We start from the raw sequence: 21,444 nt of genomic DNA on the forward strand, positions 1-21,444 counted from the left end.
TCCAAAACAACTGCAGGTAAGTATTGATTGTGGGTGCTGAAATGAACAGAACATCTTCTCTACAGTCTCCTTTCTTAGCTTCTGACTTTTCCTTTGCACTGAGGTGAAATATTAATGTTTCACACTATATAGACTTTGCTCTTCTGAAAGGACTGCTCTTTTAAAGTTTAGAGGCCAACCCTTGAAAACTCCGAGGCCCAAATGACCAGTCTATCAACCACATAAAAATTAAGGAAAGGAGCTTGGCTTTAAGATATTTTTAGCAGTCGTAAAACCACATAATCAACCAACCACAGATTCAGAAAGCCCTAGCAAAAGCTTGGAGGGAAAATGCAGCATATGGGGGATTGTCAAATATAAGTCCCAAATCTGTGCTTGAATGCTTTTTGGCAGAAACTCTGGATTTAAAGAAACCTCAGAAGTTTAGTTAGAAAGATTCCTCTTCTACTTCCTCTGAGAATATTAGGGTCTTTCTCTCATTCTTCTTCCTTCTCTCCTTTCTTTCCTTGTTCTCCTTCCTTTAATTAAAGTCATTGTCATATGGTATGGATTATGCATACATTTTTCCATCTATTTCTTTTGTTCAAACAATATAGCTTGGTGTAATACCCCATTTCTCTTTGAAGGTACTTAGCACCATAGGACTCTGTTTTCATGTGTTCTTCGATTTACCTTAGGCTATCCATCCATCAGTTTCTGACAAGACTTACCCTTCATGCAAACTTGAAAAGTTGTTGCAGACAAGTTTGATTAAGTATGATGCTAACAATAATCATGGGACAAGGAGCCAGGAGACCTGGGCACTGTCCAGTTGTACAATTTTCATTTATATCCATACAAAGTGGCTGAAATGGTATGTGTGAATTACTTCCAAATAGCAAATGTAATTCCAGCTTAAGCCTTCACTATGAATAACCTTCCTCTCAAAGGTGGAGAAACAATAGGACCAATATGAGACCCATACACTTTACATCTCTGTGGATATTTAGAGGACACGAATTCATAGTATCTCATGAGTTTCAGCCATTTTTCTGGCTCCAGAATTCTAAAACTCCCTAAGTAGCAAGTAAACTATATTTTTGCTTTCTCTCTTTTTCAGAATTTCTTCCCACAACCACGTCTCTCTGGAAACATCAGTGGTGTGGAGTAGAGGATTCAGGAACAGGTAAAGGTAAGAAACAGAGCCAAGTGTCTGAAGCCAAGTGTCTATGATAGAGTTGGAGGTGCATCTACTTTTAGGAGAGAAAAAAATGGTCTAGCCAGTTCCAGATGGTCAATCTTAAGAATATATAAATCTCATCAAGCAAATAAAAATAAGGTGGCAGCTATCCAAGCAAATCATAAGAATGACAGCAACTACTTAGACCAATTTCGCAGTTATAGATAAATAAGATGATTTATGCTTCTGATTGGATTTCCAAAGCAAAAGGCATGTTTCTATATCTGAATTTTAGTATTTACTTCTTGGCATTTGCTCAGCGGAGAATGTAGCTTTGACTGTGTGTATGGTCCTTCTAGAAATACTAATTTTTGTTCCACTTCTTTGAACACACACATACCTAACATAGTATATCAAGGCTCCTTATGCAGACTTTCTATTATCAATATAAAATACTCTTACATTTAAACATTCTAAATTACTACAATTTGTAAGCTAATAAGAAACTAGAGAATGATAAAATAAAAGCCAATTTAATTATCAACACAGATTTGCCAATTATTAGCATTTTGCCTTATTAAAATGCTCCTTCATTGGAAAACATACCATTCTGATACTAATCATCTCCTTTTAAAGGGGAAATCTGTCATATTTTAGCACTTTTACAATATGCATTAATAAGTAATGCATGGTAATTTTATCATATCATTAAATTTTATACACATGGTATCACCCATTTCTGTTCAGCAAATACATAGATAAATGTAGCTCCAGTTCATTCCTGAACTATATTAAATAAACGATATACTATTTAAAAATCCATTTTCCACTAATGTCCACTTAAGTTGTTTTTGACAAACATTCTTGAGTAAGTCTGTTTGCACGGTGATGGAAGAGTTTTTCTATGGTATCTAGAAGTAGACTAGACGTGAGTTACTGTGCGTGTAAACTCATCTACTGTTACCAACTTGCTCTTTAGTGATCACAAGTCTTTAGTGATCACAAGGCAGACTGATTGTTTTACTACAAAACCACAAAGTGCAATTTCACCATCTTTTCTCTACTTGTCATCTAGATTTGCTTTCTAATGACCTTTCCTTCATCAGCTATTCTGCTTCTCTAGACTAGCATTTAATTGAAATTTATGAGCAGTCTTATTTTTACTTACGATTCTTCTCTGTGTTCCTTTCTTCATCAGGGCATTGTAATCTCTCCCAAGACCCCGAAGCTTCCTGTTCCTGAAACCCCTAGCCCCTCTCCTTGCTTTCCTCCTGTTCATCTCCACGCTAAGTGTTAGTTGTGACATACAATTGGAGCTGATAACAATGCTCTTTACTTGGTGACTTGAGTGGTGTTCCATTGAGAAGAGTATGAGGTCCAGGTTCTGATTTTGCCACATATATGCAAATCCATCCCATATTGCTTTCCTCCTTTCTTCTCTGCTATAGGTACCCTGGAATTGCCATTTCCTCCTCTACTACTGCTATTTCATGATCACAGCCTTTACAATTTTAAAACAACTTAGAAAACACCCAGCACATGTGTAGATTTTAGCCCTTTGGGCAAGGACCAGATAAGTTTGTTCTAGTGCCTGGCACATAGTAAGGTGCATAAAACTCATTTATTGAATGAATGAGTCATTATTACTTCTCCTTTGGACCTACTAGGTAGGTCTCTGTCCTTGAATCTATTCTAATTATAGAGTGAAATAAGCCCTAGAATAGCTTTCGGAGTTACATAGTTGAACTTAATAATACACCTACAGGCAACCCACTAGCTTGCCAATCTATCTATGATTTGATGTGATTTATTTTTCTCCAAAGGTTTATTTGCCAGACCTTTTGGTGCCCATTATGGCAATGAAGAAGACGCTTTAAGTGCTGGGTGCTGGAGGCTGACACCTGTAATTCTAGATATTCAGGAGGCTGAGATCTGAGGAGCCAAGGCAGAAAATCTGAGCGACTCATCTCCAATGAACTAGCAAAATGTCAGAAGTGGAGCTCTGACTCAAGTGGTAGAGGGCTAGCCTTGAGAAGAAAAGCTAAGAAACAGGGTCTAGGCCCTGAGTTCAAGCCGCAGTGCTAGCACCAAAAAGAAAGCACCTTTAAAAGACGTGGTGGAGGGTGATTAGGTCATCAGAGGCACTGCTTTTGGTAGGGATAAATGTTTATCTAGGGAGTGAATTAGTTCTGGTTGTCTTTCCATTTCTCTAGAATGCTGTGATACATACATTTTATGTAGGGACCAAACAAAGCCAACCAATCTTCAACACTTTTAGCCTTCAAAGCAGAATTAATAAGCCTTTCTTTATAAGCATCAGCTTCAGGTCTTTTATTATATCCAACAGAGAAGGACCTATTTTTTTCCTTTTCCTAATATTCTGTGCTCTTTCTTGCCTCTCTATGTCCGTACAGACCTTCCTCATAGATTACTGTCCTTGGTCCTGTCCTCATGGTAGCTCACTCATTGCGACTCATCTCATTTTTGGGTAGCTAATTGAAAGCATTGTCCATAGCCTTCCCCAGACTTTAAGGTTTGTATTAGAGGCCCATCTTTTGACTTTACCCTGCTACTTTTGCCACTGGAGTCTCAACTTCCTACGATGTCCTCTGAGATTAGAGACCATACTATTTTGTTCAGCAATAAATTCCCTACAGTTTGAAAAACGATAACTATCTTGCTAGTCTCTCTCATGCTCAGAATTATACTGTAAAACTCACCGAACTACCTACTGTTCAGAGTAAAACACAGTCAGAATGAACCAGTGTTCTTTCTTTTCCTCCCTCACTCCTAAACTAGCACCATTGTCACAACTCATTTAACTCTGACCATGAAGGTCTATGTAATTTTTTTCTATTAACATTCTTCCTACTCTTCCCTCTGCACAGCTCCAAGCCAATGGACGTAAACATTGCCATATTTGATAAAGTATAAAATGAAATCAATCTCCATGGTGTTCAGAGCATTTATGGGGAGTAGGATAACTGAGTATATATTTTATGGCTAAGAACAATCAAATGTTTCCTATTGTTATTGATTTCTCCCAAGTGGTTCTTTCTCAGTATCTCTAGTAGCATCAACCTAGATAACATGGCTTACTTTAGTCAGAAGCCAATTCTTGGTATACCTTGTATACAATATACATAAATGGTATTGTTTGGTGTCTTTAGTTCTAGATTTCTCCATCGCATTGTAATAGAATGGAAGTATACATACTTTGGGATGAAGTTGATGTATCTACTAATTTTCTTTTTCTATTATCAACAAATATTAACAATAAATGATTTTTATTGTTAGCCTGTACCTTATGTGTATTTCAATGAATACTGAAGACAATGTCTTGTTGATGTATTTTTCTTATAAAACAAGATAAAGCAAAAAGAAATGGAAGCATTTTCTCTTCTCTTTCTTTAGCATCTTTTAGTTTGAAAGTTTTAGCAAGGATTAGTGTAGCATGGTTAAAGCAGAGAGAAATAGAAAAGAGAAACATTTCCTGCTCTACATGCAGGTGATGGGAGTTAAAATCAGGAATCTATGCAATACAATAACAAAGATCAGGCCTCAATGTTGGATGTTCTTAACTGAAGTAGTCACACCTTCATAATAACAGTGGCGTGCATGCAATGAGCTCTCCAACCCTTCATGCCAGCGCTTTTCTGGGTGTCATGCAGAAACATGTGTCCAGAGGGAGTTAAGCCTTTCTCTTTGGATATCCGGATATGTAACAACATACAAACTCAGGAACTGGCACTAATCATCACTGCCTGAGAAACAGAGAAAAGAGCTCCAAAATGAAACAATGAAGGCATGCAGAGGAAGGCCATGGGATGGAGACCGCATTCATCGACACAAGGAACTCCATTCTTGCTGTGGCCATAAAGCATTCTGAACCTTGTGACTTGAGCTACCTGATATTCTTCCTTACATTCTTTACATTCAGTACTCCACCTGGTTGTGTTCAGGCTAGCTTAAGATGGTGTCTATAACTTGCAGTCAAGCAGTTCTAACTAAGGAGCTTGTGGACCGTGTCCACGTGATCGAAAGCTCCGGAGCCCATAGTACTTCCCCTTTAATTTCTTCATTCTGAGAACAATCAATATTTTTTGTTCTTAGACTGGCCTGAGGCGAGGAAACACCTTATATAGGATGCTAAGGTGAACAGATGGAGTGCAAATGATTTCCTCGTTCTTTAGCTTGTGCTAGGTATGCGCAAGGAGCCAAGCTGGGCCGAACAGGGCACACTTCTGCACACACATCTCATTCCTGGTTACATATGCATGCTTCCGCTTTCAGCAGATCTAGAGCTTCACCATTCTATGCAGCATGAACTGAATGAGCTGAGCAGTGAGGGAACTCTCTTTACTTGAAGGTGTAATGTAGAGTTTTATGTTCATTTATGAGTTACATAAACCCTCCTATACATTCATAACTGTCACAGCACATGACAACAATGAGTAAGATTTTGTCCTCTACTAGATACTGCAATGCTCTTTTCTATAAATATTCTCATTTTATCTTCTGAACCACTCTGAGATAAGTATAATCATCATTTATTTTTTATAACTAAATACATAGAAGTTAAGCAATATATCTAGAGAGACTAAGTAGCTTAAAAAAACAGGCAACCAATAAATAACAATAGCTCCATTTGCTGTGGACTGAGAACTTACCTTCTGTTGATTTATAGCCTTAATATACTACTATTGGGAACTAACCAAGATATGAAAATAGAGTCTTACAAATGTGATTAGTGCCCCTTTAAGGGCTTAGTTTCTCTCTGGGTTTTCTATCATGTGAGGATATGAGATGATTGGATGTTTGAACCAGAAAGAGGGAATCTCACTGGAGATCAACCATGCTGGCACCCTAATCTCAGACTTCACAGCCTCTCAAAGTATGAGAAGTAAACTTTTGCTATTTTGAGCCAGTTGTCTATGAAGTTTGTGGTATGTGTGAGTGTATGCATGTGTTAAACTCAGGTCTTTGTACCATTTGGGCAAGCACTCTACCACTGAACACATACATATATACACACATAATCTAAATACGTAGCTCAGGCTTGAATTCATGATGATCCTGTCTCAGCATCCTGAGTACGAGGATTACAGATGTGTGCCACCACTTCCAGCTGTTTATAAAACTAAGACAACATCTGACTCTGGCATTACCTATCTATATGGATAATGGTACACTATGTCTTATTTTATTGTAACAGTATATGGCCTTAACAAACTGTGACTACCTTTAGGGTAGGCTCCATGGTTTATTCATTTTATTTAGTTCACAAATTAACAAATACATTATCGATGGAAATAAATGATTATCTCCTGTTTCTTTCTCTTAAATGAAATTCTCTTAAATGAAATCTTCAGCTTTCTAAGCATCAGTTTCTTTACTTGCAAAGTGATGTTATAAGTATATGCACCTTGAACCACTATGGATAATCATGAGACTGTTTTTAAATTTAGTCTTAAGTATTATACCCAACTGTCCTATAAGCATAAACTGCTATGTTTCAGAACTTGAATAGGTATTGCCTGCACAAATTTCTAACTGAAAAAAAAACCACAACAGAAAAGATGACCCATATTCAAAAGAGATTATGTTCCCTTTGAGGTTATGGAATAATCTGCCTCTAGTCTGAGTTTAGAATTTGAAAATATAAAAAGTCACTCTTTAAAATATCTATTTTGGTGCGATCTGCAAATTAAGTGTGTTAATTAAGAAGTGCACGCGCATACACCACACACACACACACACACACACACACACACACACACACACACACGGAAACAGAGGTGACTGCAGATCTGCTTCCCTTGATGGAGCGCAAGTTCTGCCCATCCTCATTATCCTGAGGTTACTAAACTCCCTGCACCGGTACTTCTCCCATACACCATTCCCGACAATACTAAGTTCGTTCTAAAGTATGGTCAAGATGCCCTAAGGTGAAGACAAAAAGCTACCTCGTTATGGAGTCAAGGCCTTTTAGTTATTTTCCAGGTATCTCAAACAAAATACCTGAAGTATTCTGACAGCCTGAAGCACCATGGTTGATGAGGCCTAGGGATCCAAGAATTTCTATCATGTTCCAATCACAGTGGAGATGACACAATGCATCTGTGTCATCTGCACTGAACCTGGCTGTAGACACACAACCCCTTCTCAGATGAGACTCTTCTAGACTACCTATCATTCTCAAGAAAGCACACCCTATGTTCCACATCTGACAGGAGTTTATTACAGTCCTTAACTTTGAAGCCTCATTTTTTTATTCTGCATTATATACACAGCTAGAGGGAACCACACACAACACATTTGAGTTGGTGCTTCATCGCCACCCTTTTCAACAAAATCAAATGGCACTTATTGTATTATATAGTTCTTGATTGGACTCCTGGCCTAAACAATGTGTTTCTCTTTTATGTTGTTAATTATTCTTTTGGATCCTTTCTCAGATCACACAAATGTGTGATGGTCTCCTTTAGTATACTGTTCTTTCCTCTTGCCCAACTTCATAAAAGTACATACTACCTCTCCTAAAATATGTACTACCTTTTGTGCCAATAATTTCTATAATACTTCATCCTCTTGTTTTTCTCATTAAAAAGTTATGCTTTGTCTAATGTCCTCATATTTTTCCTTCTTCATCTTGTCTATTAAGCAAAAATAGTTTCTAATTTTCTTTCTTCTATTTTCTTATTTTCTTGACATCACTACTCTTTTGATTGCTTTAAACAGTTAGCACTTTAGGTGGGACCTGTCTCTTGGGGGCTAGATTTTAATTTCCCATTCTTAACTTAGATCATCATCCAAACCTGATTACCTAATTACCCAGTGGTGGCCTCATCTCTCCCCATCTCCAAATATGATCTCATTGAGCACTGGAACTTTGACACATGATTGCAGGGGGTACCCAAATATTCTTTCAGAACACACTGTTTCAACCTCTGAGTACTTGGGATCTAAGCACACAATATATACTTCTACTGAGAAACCTGGCAACATGTTTGATCAGTAAGTCTGAGGGAGACCAACATCTCCATCTATTATTTCTATATCCTGTTTTATTTATTTATTTAAAAAGAATATTCATATTATCTTTAAGAAGTTGCCATTCAACCAAGCAGTTTCTGAACATAACGCATCTTGACCAATGTCACCCCTTTCCACATTCTTAGCTACACCTCGCATGCTACTCCATCCTTCACTTTTCTTAATTTTGAAGGCTATGTATTGAATTTTGAGGCCATAACAAAGCAGTTTATGTGTACAATTCATCTTGATCTGTGTCATTCCTCTCAACATTTTCACCCCTCTTCGATCCACCCCTTCCCTTGCTTTCCTTAATTCTGTGGTATATACAATCAATTCTTGACTGCATTCTTTCCCATTTCTCTTCTGTCATCTACCCTCTCCCTTTCGCCCCATTCACCCTCTCCCATTACAAGTACCCTTTTCCTGGTACTTATTTTGTTGGGCTTTGACCTAGTTTTTCTAAAAAAATTTACACTAGATAAGCTCTCCATAGAGTCTATTACACTCCAGTGAGTTCGCTTGGAGCTGCTTGTACACCACTCAGTGTGTTTCCCCCAACATCCAGAATCATATCATGCAAGCTATTTTTCCCCTCATTCTTTCAGATCCCTTACTTGATATTCCAGTTCTAATGAATTAAACTCTGAAAATGTTTTTACAACGTGCATGCCTTAGACTCAACAATCATTGTACTGTTTTACTCTAAGGCTTTTAAGGTTTAAATTTCAAAATCTATTCTAATTTTTGTATAATCAACATGTGATTATGAAACTTCCTAAAATTTTTACTACTTTGTGTGGTTTATTGCAAAAATATCTAAAATTTCATCACAGAAATAGAGTCATCTCTACAGCCTGTCTTCTACGGCCCATTAATCACCCCTACACATTAGTGTGCTCTTTCTTTATATCAGATTCCATGTCTCAGCCCAAGAGCATGGCAGCATTTCTGAATCTCCACTCATTATTTCCTGCGTATGCAATGATGTCACCACCCTGCAGTTATTCATGCTGAAAACAAAAATTCTCTAAGATCAAGTTCAAATGCTATTTTTACTAAAATATTCTTCTAATCCTTCCCCAGATACTACTTCAAAGGAAGACATAATCTCTTCCTTCCTTGGACAATCGAGAAGTTACAATTGTCCTCTATTATGGCACATAAAACAAAATGTTACTCATATTTTTGTCTCCTTTTCTATAATGCAGGATTCGCAATGGTCAGGACCTTGCATTCAGATCTTTTTTATCCTGAAGGTTATCTAGCACCCATGCTATGTGGATAAAATAATATCTGATCATATAAATGACTGAATCACAATATCCTCAGTAAATGGTCTTTTAAGTAGTAAAATTCTATGACAAATGCTTAAATAAAATGCCCCCATGTTTACTATAAAATCAAGAAGAATTACAGTCAACTTTTAAAGTCATGGATGATTCAGGGAAAAAGAATTTCAACTGACAGATTTTCTTCTGATCCTGAGTAGTTATTAGATCAATATTTTGAGAAAACCCATCGGAGAGGCCACTGCTACTTGATTATGGCATCTGTTGGCTCATTTTCAAATTTCCTTTTTAATCAGAGGAGGAAAGATGAAAATGTTTAGCCAGTTAAAAAATGGTGCTACAGACTTCTTTACCTCTATGTGTGGACAAACAAACGTGTGGCAGTCATGAGGAAAAATTTCCTTACAGGATCCTTCTCCTTAGCACTTCATGTCACTTTTGCACTGAGCAGAAACCATTCAAATGCTTAGGAAACAGTTCAACAACCTAATAATATTCTGTTTAAGAACATGCTTTAAAATTGTTTTTTTTTGCAATTCAAAAATACATATGGAATAATAGAAGACCCTTAGCAGGTAGAACAGTGCTGGAGGGTTACCAATACCAAATTTCAAACTCTATTACAAAGCCATAGTAATAAAAACAGCTTGGTACTGGCACAAGAACAGACCTGAGGACCAATGGAATAGAAGACCTGGAAATAAACTCACAGACTTATAGCCACCTAATATTTGATAAGGGAGCAAAAACACAGGATGGAAGAAAGATGGCCTATTCAACAAATGATGCTGGCAGAATTGCTATACATATGCAGAAAACAGAAGCTAGACCCTTATATATCACCTTGTACCAGAATCAATGGATCAAAGACCTCAATGTAGGACCAGATACCTTGAAAATATTACAGGAAGGGATAGGGGAGACACTAGGGCTCCTTGGCATGGGTCAAAACTTCCTAAGTAAGAATCACAACAAACTTGATAAATAGGATTGCATCACACTAAAGAGTTTCTGCATGGCAAAGGACATAGCTATCAGGATAAAGAGAAAGCCCACAGAATGGGAAACAATCTTTACTAGCTATGTATCATATAAGGGCCTCATATCTAAAATATACTTAGAACTCAAAAAATTAAAGCCTCTCAAAACAAATCCTTAAAGAAGAAACAACAACACAATTAAGCAATGGGATAAAGACTTAGAGACAACCCAGATGCCTCTCAATGGACAAATGGATCAAGGAAAGGTAACATACATACACAATATACACAATTTCTTTGCATCAGAAAGAATGATATTGCCCCATTTGTAAGGAAGTGAAAGGACTTGGAAAAAATTATATTAAGCAAAGTAAGCCAGACCCAATGAAACCTAGGTTGCTGGCTTCTCTTATTTGTAGAATGTGACTATAAATCTACAAGTAAACATAATGGATAGGAAAAGACAAAAAATTACACATGGACATGCTAAAATAAATAGGACTCTAAACATTCATAGAGTGAGACCCAAGGAGAATATTGTTAGGAGAGGATCACAAAGGTGCAATAGCTATGTGCATATAGTCATATAAAGTGATGTTTATTGAAATGAACTCCAAGAAATGGAAATGAGGTTTTTAAAATTTTTATATGTATGTGTATATGTTGTTTATCCCTTTTGTCACTTGTTTAAAATTTCTGTAACTTTTGTCTTATATGCAACTTTATCTGTTTTGAGGAAGCTAAGGGGAAATACAGAAATGGTGGGACAAAGGGTGAACTAATTCAGCTTCAGCAGTGATAATCACTAGTCACTAATGTTGAAAATTAACTATACAATTTGTGGGGGATGGAGGCCGGGAGAGAAAAAAACTGTGAGATAATGAGGGAAGAGGTGACACTGTACTCAGTACCTGACACATCCCTCTGTATATCACCTGTGCAATACAAATAAATTCAAAAATTTTAAAAATTGCTTCTTATATCAGCCTAACTTTTGCAGTTGTGATTTAGTTGTGCACATCATTGTGTATACAAAAGCCCAAAGACTACATTGTCACATTTCTGGCCCCTGAACCATCAGTGTTTGACAGACATTAAATTATTTATCCAGAAAATCACTAGAAATGTCAATCTGACATTGTGTCATGAATATCATGATTTCTTAACTATCCATGCTATGTACATAGTTTTTCATTTGGCTGTATAAGGAAGTGATAATAATTTGGATCGATGTAAGTTGCTTCTCTAAGAAGGTCCATGGATTTCTATGCATTTGATTGCTAAAGGGGTGAAGATTTCAGTGCCTTTATATTAGTAACCCTAAATATTTGCCCATTTGGCTACATTTTTAAGACAGTAAAAGAGCTGTCAAAGGCAATTATACTTAAGTCGATCTTTCTGAGTTGGATTCTGCCTAAAAGGACTTGTGACTATAAATAACTAAAATAACCCAAACACTGTATTGATTGATTGATTGATTGATTGATTGATTGAGCTTCCTCCAAATTATATTCCAGAAGATATAAAGCAAGAACTCATATTTTTAATTTTGTCAGCTACTTGGCTGTGAGTAAAATGTTAAAAAGAAATTCAGTCAACCTTGAGAAAACAGCCATATAATATCATCCCTTCCATCTATCTGAAAACCAGGCTGTCATGGGAATGTTACTGGATCTACAGCCCCTCAGAACAACATTCCAACAGATAGATCTGTTGGAAACATGTCATTCGAGCATCTGCTCCACGTTTATAGCTCCATATACATGCTCGTGCCCCATAAGCATCAGATTTTCACATCCAGAATGGCAGTAAACTCATTCTCTAGAGCTTTCTACCCCTTCCTTCAATTGGCAAAACTCTGCTTGATTTTTATTGCTGCAGGAAATAGTAGAGTGTAAGGTTTGTAACTCTGAAGACAAACCAGGAAAAAATAAACTGGTAATAAAATGAGGTAAAACACAGGCTCTGAAATTATTGCTACGTTTTAGAATTATAGTCTCATAGAGTCACACCAGGAGCAATAACAGAAAGAATGAGAAAAATGAGCAAACAAATGATATTTTTTCCACTAAAGTTTAACCTGAAATTACCCTCTAGGGTCAACTGATTTTTATATTGGATAAGCTATAAAGTATACTAAGAATACTGCATGTTTATTTAGTTATTTATTAGAGTTAGGTTTATCAACACCTAATAGTTAAACCATTTACTGATATAGACCAGTACTTCTAAGACAACTGATACATTTTTTCAAATGCAAAATCTCAAATGTAATGAGATTTTAAGTATATGTTAGTAAGAGGAATTTTTTCAGCTTACAGGAAAAGTAGTCAATATATGGTACAATGATGCAATTGTACAGCAAGGTCTGGTAGCAAGTGCCAGGCCTCAATAAGTAATATCTGATGCTCCCTCTCATCCCAGCAGCAAGCATCACTCAATAGTCATTGACACAATCTCTCAGACGGGTGTCTATCCATCCACACATGTGAGTCTTTTATTTCCATTAAACACCAACAAATGTTAATAAAAACTTAAGGATAACACCCAAGTCCTGAGTTCAAGCCCCAGGCAGGACCAGCACACACACACACACATACACACACACACACACACACACACACACACACACACACACAGTATTTGCTTTCTAATCCCTCCCCTCTTAGACAAAAATTGCTGTGATGTTACTTTACATCTGTATACTGTGGCTAACAATCTGTGCTGTTCTTTTTCTTCTTCATGTCCTAACATGGCTTCACCTTCATGATTGGTAATAACTCCCTGACAGCAGGTAAGAAAGAAAAATCATGACAAGTGGGTAAAATTTATTAAGAAATGTCTATGATCTGTATCCTATAAAGGATTTGAAATTGATTAGGCAAGAAGGAAGCACAAATTACTGTCTTCACTGTAATATTGACAAAGCCTAGGGAGGTTTTTGCTTGAAATAATAATAGCTATGGATCTTAAAAACATATCTTCTCAAACTCTTCCTCCTTCCTTCCTTCCTTCCTTCCTTTCTTTCTTCCTTCCTTCTCTCCTTCCTTCCTTCCATCAGTACTGGGCAGGGTTTGAATTGGCATTATGCTCTCACTTAGACTTTTTGCTCAAGGCTTATACTCTAACATTTTGAGCCACAGCTCTACCTCTGGTTTTCTGGTGGTTAACTGGTGATAAGAGTTATATGAATTTTTTTCCTAGGGTGGCTTTGAACCATGATCCTAAAATCTCAGCCTCCTGAGTAGATGGGATTACAGGTGTGAGCCACCATGCCAAACTCCCAAATTCTTTCTTATCACTTCCACAAACTATATAACTTTTATAAAAGATGCCTATGTTGGTGCTTGACTTTTCATGCATGTAGATTTTTTTAATATAGGTTAGGAGATTTCATTCCAGTTCCAAAATCTACATCTTAATTTCTTTGTATACCTAGTGAAGGAAAAATAACATATATTCTGCTGAACTTGCAGACTGACTCAGAAGGATAGCATACTTACAAACTGATGTAAATGTTATAATTATTTCAGTTAGTATTTTCATTTATAAAAAGTTATTATAGAGCCAGGCCCTGGTGGCTTATGCCTGAAATCCTAGCTACTCAGGAAGCTGACATCTGAGGATCCCAGTTCAAAGCCAGCTCAGGCATGAAAATCCATAAGACTCTTATCTGCAGGTAACTGCCAGAAAACCAGACATGGAGCTGTGGCTCAAAGTGTTAGAACAATAGCTTGAGCACAAAAGCTCAGGGACAGTGCCCAGGCCCTGACTTCAAGCCCATGACCTCCCCTCCCCCACCAAAAAAGAAAAATTATTATATGGTAAAATTAATTCTGTTTGTAAAGAAAACTGCCTACATTTTAATTCAATTTCCTTGAGAGCTTCAACTACCTGTGCCATTTCTTTAAATTGCAAATATTACATGCAATTTGTTTTTGTGGGTCTAGGAAAGATGACACATCCAAAATTTGAACACATGATTCTTATTAACTAAAATTAGGAGAAAGATAGCAAAGTGTTTATTGCAATACAAAGCAATTGGACTTTGATTGTCTACTCACCCTCAAGTTTAAGGCTCATCACCTGTATCTTTTTTTTTTAATTTATGTTTTGATTTGTAATCACAATTCATTCTGATCATGACCTTGAAGTAGAGATAGCCCAATTCAAGTGTAGCTCGGTGGAACATTGTTATGACAACATGCCTTAAACTTTAATAACTAAGGGGACTATGATAAGGCAGTTACTTAAGGGATATTATTTCAGGACACACATGGCACTTGGTTGCAATTCTCTTTTGTGACAGCCGTTTCTCAGGGTGCATAGTTTCTTGCACTCCACTCCAGATTAGTCACAATGTGCTTCCAGAATGATAGAAATCAATCAGAAGCTCTCTCCCACCAGAAGATAAACTATACATGAGAAATACTGTTCGTCTTTGACCCAGAATGCAGAGTTGCATTGATACTCCATAGAGGGAAGGACCCGTGTGAAAACAAACACTGTCAGAGGATCTGCAGTTGGAATCTTCTAGAGACCAAGGAAGGTGCGTGTGCTTGGTCCTCTGTTTGCTCTTGCAAAGGAATGAAAGCAAAGAGGACTTTTAAGCTCTATCATCCTACAACAGAATGTGAGATCTGCAAAAGGGGAGGAAAAAATATATATAAACCAAAACTTTGGAGGAAATGGAGCAAACCGTTTAGACAGAGAGAAACATGGATGGAGAGAGACTGAGACAGGAGACAGAAAAGGAGGAGGAGAGAAAGAGGGAGTGGAGGGAGAGGGAGAGAACGAGGGAGAGGAGGAACTAGAGAAGAAAGGAGGCAGGCAGGGACGGGGAGACACAGATCGGATCACTCACTTGGCATTTCCTGCCCCTGGCTTCTTCCTTCGGAAAATGTTGAGGAAGGTGTTGGAGCGGCAGGGCAGCTTGCCATCGCCGACGTGCATGCGGACCACGTCCGAGGTGGTGAAGGCACTGCGGACATTCCTCTCGGGCTTGGCAATGATGATGTACATCTTGGGCGTGAACATGCACCCCAGCGCCACCGTGACGCTGAGACTCACTGCGAAGCAGGTGGTGATGATCTTGTAGTTGCTCCCAAAGTAAATGGGCACGAAAGCTAGCCAGATGATGCAGGTGGTGTACATGGTGAAGGCGATGTACTTGGCCTCGTTGAAGTTGGCGGGCACGTTGCGGGTCTTGAAGGCATAGTAGGTACAGCTCATGATGAGGAGCCCATTGTAGCCCACGGGGGCCACCACGCCCAGGTTGCTGGTATTGCAGATCAGGTAGACTTCCTTGATGCTTGGGTAGGACAGAATGGGCATAGGAGGTTCCATGATGATCAAGGTGACCACCAGGGTGAGCTGCACGCTAATGAGAATGGAAGCAATGATCACCTGGGCCCAGGCGCTCATGAACCTGGGCTTCCGGGTGCAGATTTTCTTCTTGCTGCCTGCCAGGATGCGGGCAATGCGATTGGTTTTGGTCACCAAAGCAGAGTAGCACATGGCGGAGGACAGGCCAACCAGGAGGCGCTGGAGGTAGCAGGACGTGGTCGTTGGTTTGGCAATGAGAGTGAACGGACACACATAACCAAGGAAGATGCCGGCTAAGATGATGTAGCAGAGCTCGCGACTGGAGGATTTGACCACAGGTGTATCTCGGTATAGCACAAAGATGAGAGTCACAAACAGGGTGACGAGGATGCCCAGACAAGAGAAGGCGATGGCGATGATGGATTCGATGTTGCTCCACTCGAGGTAGCGGACAGGAATGGGTTCACAGCCTGTGATGAGAAACAGTTCATTTTCATATGAAATTGGAGTTTCTGCTGACCAATAATGACTGCTTATTAGTTATTCACAACCGACCTGTCTTTCCTTCCTGGATGATTTCTATGCTTGGCACAAAAGTTGCCAGTGTTACACACAGATTCCTAAACTTAGTCTCATTGCAAGTCTAAGGTGACATGCTTGTGAACCTGTAATATTTTTCTTTCAATACTGTCATTATAAATGGATGTCCGTCAAAGAAAGGAGAAAAAATGTTTACAGTAAAGGCTAAGTAAGGACAAATTAAAACAAAGGCTTAGCCCATGTAATTATAACCCCTCTGTACAGTATTTTCACAATAAAAAAAAGAAAAAAAAGAAAAGCTTAGTAAGAAATAAGCAAACAGGCTGGATGTGGGGTCTCTAATCCCACCTATTGCGGTGGTGGAAATTAGGAAGAATGAGGTTTGAGACCAGCTTGAGCCAACTTAGTGAGATGCTCCAACCATGCCAACAAATAAGATGTAGCAATTCACACATGCAATCCCAGAAACATAGTACTTATAGGTAGGAAGATCAAGGTCTAAAGCTGGCCCCAGACAAAAGCATGAGGGCCTATCTAAATAATAACTAAAACATAAAAGGGTTAGGGTATGACTCAAGTGATAGAGTACCTGTTTAGCAAATGTGAGACCCTGTACTGACTAAATAAACTAGCAAACTTTTTTTTTTAATTTTATGCAGCCATTGACCATAGACAAATAGAGCTCACAGGCAAATTTTGGCTTGCAGAATATTTTATATAGAAATTCAATTCAAATGTTGTACAAGAATTTGCATGCTTGTGTTTACCACATAATTCTATATTACCCACTTAAAATTCCTTTAGCTATTTATTATTTGTATATGGCAAATGGACAGACCAAAAGAAACTGGATCTCTACTCCCAATGCTCTTAAAAGGAGAGATGTTTTCCTTTGAGACAGGAAATAGAATCAGTTTCATATTTCAGAGTGAGAGAAAAAAATTGTCAGACTCTGGAGACAACCCCTTCACAGGATTTTGTGTTTGGTCTGGGCCAATATTTCCCACATTGTGAGAGTAAAAATACGTTTCCCTAAATTTAGGAAAAGACTCATTGTTCTAGCAGCAAGAAACCACCAGAAATGGTTTTAGGTCTGTTCAGCCAATCAACACCAACCTACCTCAGTGAACATCTTTTTATTTACCAACCAATGAATGTTAGGCCTTGATTCTGACAGTCCCCAGTTGGGGTGTCACATAAGTGTAAGTAATAAAGTATAGTTTGGGGTTTAAAAAATCACATACAATTCTCCTTCAGTGTTCATGGGGAACTACTTCCAGAGCCACCACGGATACCTACCCTTGCTCCAATACCTTCTGGAAAGTTGCAGTTTGCAAATGGTCTACACATATCTTCTTGTATGCTTTAAATAATCTCTAGATTATGCATAGTTCATCATCCTATGTATAATTATATAAATAGTATGGTTTAAGGACAAGAGACAAGAAAAACATGTCTAAGTGTTGAGCATAGACCGAACCATCATGGTCTGGACTATATAGTTCATGAAAGAAATAAAGGAACTATTTATTCCAGTGGTTTCCATCCACAGCTGCAGAAGTAGCTAAGGAAGGATGACTGTCTTTAGTCTTACCATCTTTTGTATTTCTACAGATTTCATAAAGATCATTTTGAAGACCCTTACTTGGTACTATTCCTGGTTATACTGGGAATATCCGGTTTACTCCCTAGACCCCTAAAGCTCACCCTGAGTTCTTCCCATACACTGTTTGTGGAAGATCACAACAGTGGTCCAGCTCTGGTTAATTTTACTGAGTTGTGTTGTATCTATTTAATTAGGCTAGGACTTGTACTTGTGTAGGACTCTATATATAGGGTCATTAAACTTAAATCTTCGTATAACATAGATCTATCTATCTTTACATTAAGAATTCCAGCCCCTGGTAAATAAGCCTAAGGTATTTATAAAGTCAACAAACATTTTGTTTTAGCTGTATAATTTGAGAAATATCTTTTTCTTTACTTACTTCTCGGCTACTTTTTTTTTGCTTTTGTAACCATTTACCTACTGCATATATAAATCCTTATTTGTTTTTAAGTCTTTAGCCCACTTATTTGTATTTGTGGTTGTTGTTTGATTTGGTTTGCAATTGAATTGAATTGAGTTGCATTGCTGGTGTTTTGATGACTATAAAAGGAAGTGGGAAACGAAAACTAGATCACCGGAAGACACAGATCCAGGAACTCTCCAGTACAAGCTGGCCCATGTTTGGAGCACTGATAACTAGCTTATAAAAAGTATCTACTCTTTCTGAGTCCTTAGAAAATCTCTGGAAACTTACTTGTTAAGTTGTCAATGTGTGAAATATCACTTTGTTTAGTGTTGCTTTCCAACATTACTCTTGCTTTGAGAATATGAACTCTCATTCAGGAGCACATACTTGGACTGACCTTAGAGGGAGTAGGCACCAGTGCTCAATAGGAAATGTACTCATTACTTTGCTCATGTAACTGTAACCCCTCTGTACAGTATTTTTACAATAAAAATACAATAAAAACCTCTTCCTGGAAGAACTTCTGATTTCATTATAAAGTCATATTTTAATTCTACATGTTTCTGGGTTTTTCTTCCCAATAAAGGCTGGGTAGATTCTCTCCAACTTCAGAGAGAGAGGGTAAAATAAATGCTCTCGATTCTTACTAAGTAGAGTCCTACATCACAAATCCATTCTGTTTAATTCAATTAATCGCTTTCTTGTGGGGAAAATATTTTAAAGCAGCAGAATAAAAAAGATATATAAATAAACCACATAAAATGCATTCTACAAGGCATTATCAGAAGCTATGCTTTTAATGAAAAGATGTAAAGATGAAAGATAATCTTCCAGAAACGTTCAGATCTACCTAATGTCTTAAGTCCATTAGAGATATTGACATCTAGGAAATCCCTGCTCTTACCACAAAATCTAAATAGAAGGAATATTCCTTCCTTATGTTATTAGAACAACAGATACTTTGTTTACTTTAAAAAATTCCGATAGCAAGAAACAATCCTATGTCCCAATCTACTATTTATACTTTGAGATTATTATTAGAAAAATATTTCTTCATTCTTTGTGACAAAATCCCACAAATGTAATAGACAAGAATGCTTCCAGAGAGCGCATCAAATTATAGATGCTCTAGACATGAAAACACCTACACTTTGCAAAATTTGGGAAATAGCTATTATCACAGAATCCTTTTAAACAAGAGACTCCACAAAATTAAGATTTGGAGCATAGCATACTGGTTTACAAGCCATTGTAAGTAAGTAGATTTATGTTAAATTACTAAGCCCTATATACCATGCTTTAGGCAGATTAGCAACATGGCACATACAATTAACTGTTGCCCTTTGTGGTAGGAGGATTCTAAGGTAGTCTTCAACTGCCTCTCCCCACTTCTGATCTGTGTGTGCTTATATCCCCTCCTCTTGACTAAGAGAAGAACCTGCAATTTGCTTTTTGTCTATAGAGTATAGCAAAGATGATGAAAAGCCGCTTGCGAGATCAGGTTCCATAAGGAAATGATTTTTTTTTTTTATCTTACTAGCAAACTCTGTCTTGCTGGCCTTGACAAAGCTGCATTCTACCTTACTGAAGTCCATGCACACATCAAATATGTTGTATAACCACTACCTAATTCCAAAATTTTCATCACCACTAGCATACACAGTAAGTACTTATTCCCTGATATTACCTCCCTGTATTTCTGGTTATCACCAATCTGCTTTCTATCTCTATAGTTGTATCCATCCTGAATATCTTACATGAAAATACTATCCCATAATATGTGATAATATGTGAACTTTTGGATCTAGCTTCTAATACTCAGTCTAATGTTTTTAAAAAGTTGTCAGGGTTTTTTTAGAACTTACATGAAAATTTAATATTTACTTTCCTTCTCTTTTCTTTTTATTGGAGGGGGCAGCGGTGGGGTTTTAAGTCAGGGCCTCCAGTTTGGCTTTCTCATTCAGGGCTGGTGTTCTCCCACTTGAGCTATGCCGCCAACTTTTTGCTGCTTACTTTGGAGACAGAATCTCATGGAAAGAAGCTCATAGACTTTTCTGTCTAAGCTAGCTTTGATCTGGGATCCTCCAGACCTCAGTCTCTTGTGTAGCTAAGATTAAAGGCTTGAGCGATGATGCCCAGCTAGCAATTAATTTGTTTTCATAGCTGAATGTTGTTACATTGTATATACTACAAAGCCACATGCCATCTTACTGAAGTCTCTGTGACAAAGAACTGAGGAAAGTCCCCACCCAAAAAACTGAGGTCCTCAGTGCCACTGCCTGCCACTCTACCCTGCCAGCAACCACAGAAGTGAATGGAGACATGCACTCTTCCCCCACCACACCTTTAGAGAAGGCCTCATCCCCAGTCTTCCAAAAGATCACAAGAAGAAGAGAGCCCCATTCAGCTCTGCCTAGGCCCCAGATCCACAAACATGTGAAATAATAAATGTGTGTTGCTTTAAGCTACTAGACTTTGTGTAAGTTTTTATATATATATATATATATATATATATATATAGTAGGATAACAAATTGCCCTAGTAAATTCAACTCCTTAATTTAATCAATGCTTAGATTCTAATAGCGAGCACAGACATAAACTAAATTAACCCAAACACCTTTAGGTCTTGTACCGTTCTTTATGTCTCATGTTACCAAATGTGATAAATCCTTATTACTCAATGGTCTGACAGCGTCGGTTACTTAATTAACTAAATTTTGAATTAGTGCTGCTTCTCCTTCCTATGTCCTATCTGCTGATGTGTTACTGGTAATACCGCAACTTTATAAATCGTCTCAAGGAAGGAACATTTCAAGAATGTGCTTATGCGATACAAGAACTGTTTATGCTCAGAGCTGAGTTTTAAATAACCAAGTACTACATCTTAACTTAATATTGCTTCACTATGGATGTTATACTAAAAAGATACTTGTAGGTTTCATATACAAACAGCAGATCAGTTAGTATTATAAAATAGAAGACATCCCAATTTAAATTCTTCTAATCATGAAACTATGGCTTTCTCCATGCTATCTCAAATTGCTAAAATAAAAGGAGCAAAAATATACACTAAAAGTTGGAATACTATCAGAATAA

General features: G+C 37.6%; 1 protein-coding gene across 1 annotated transcript in view; it reads right to left on the minus strand.

Annotated features, from left to right (window-relative positions):
* Grm1 (glutamate receptor, metabotropic 1) overlaps positions 1 to 21,444 on the minus strand; it is a 293,031-nt gene that overhangs the window by 11,742 nt on the left and 259,845 nt on the right. Inside the window, 1 exon segment of the mRNA XM_013026957.1 lies at positions 15,331 to 16,261. Coding sequence (XP_012882411.1) covers positions 15,331 to 16,261 — 931 coding nt within the window.

The sequence above is a fragment of the Dipodomys ordii genome, unplaced genomic scaffold (assembly GCF_000151885.1).
Source record: "Dipodomys ordii isolate 6190 unplaced genomic scaffold, Dord_2.0 Scaffold98, whole genome shotgun sequence".
NCBI classification, from domain to species: Eukaryota; Metazoa; Chordata; class Mammalia; order Rodentia; family Heteromyidae; genus Dipodomys; species Dipodomys ordii.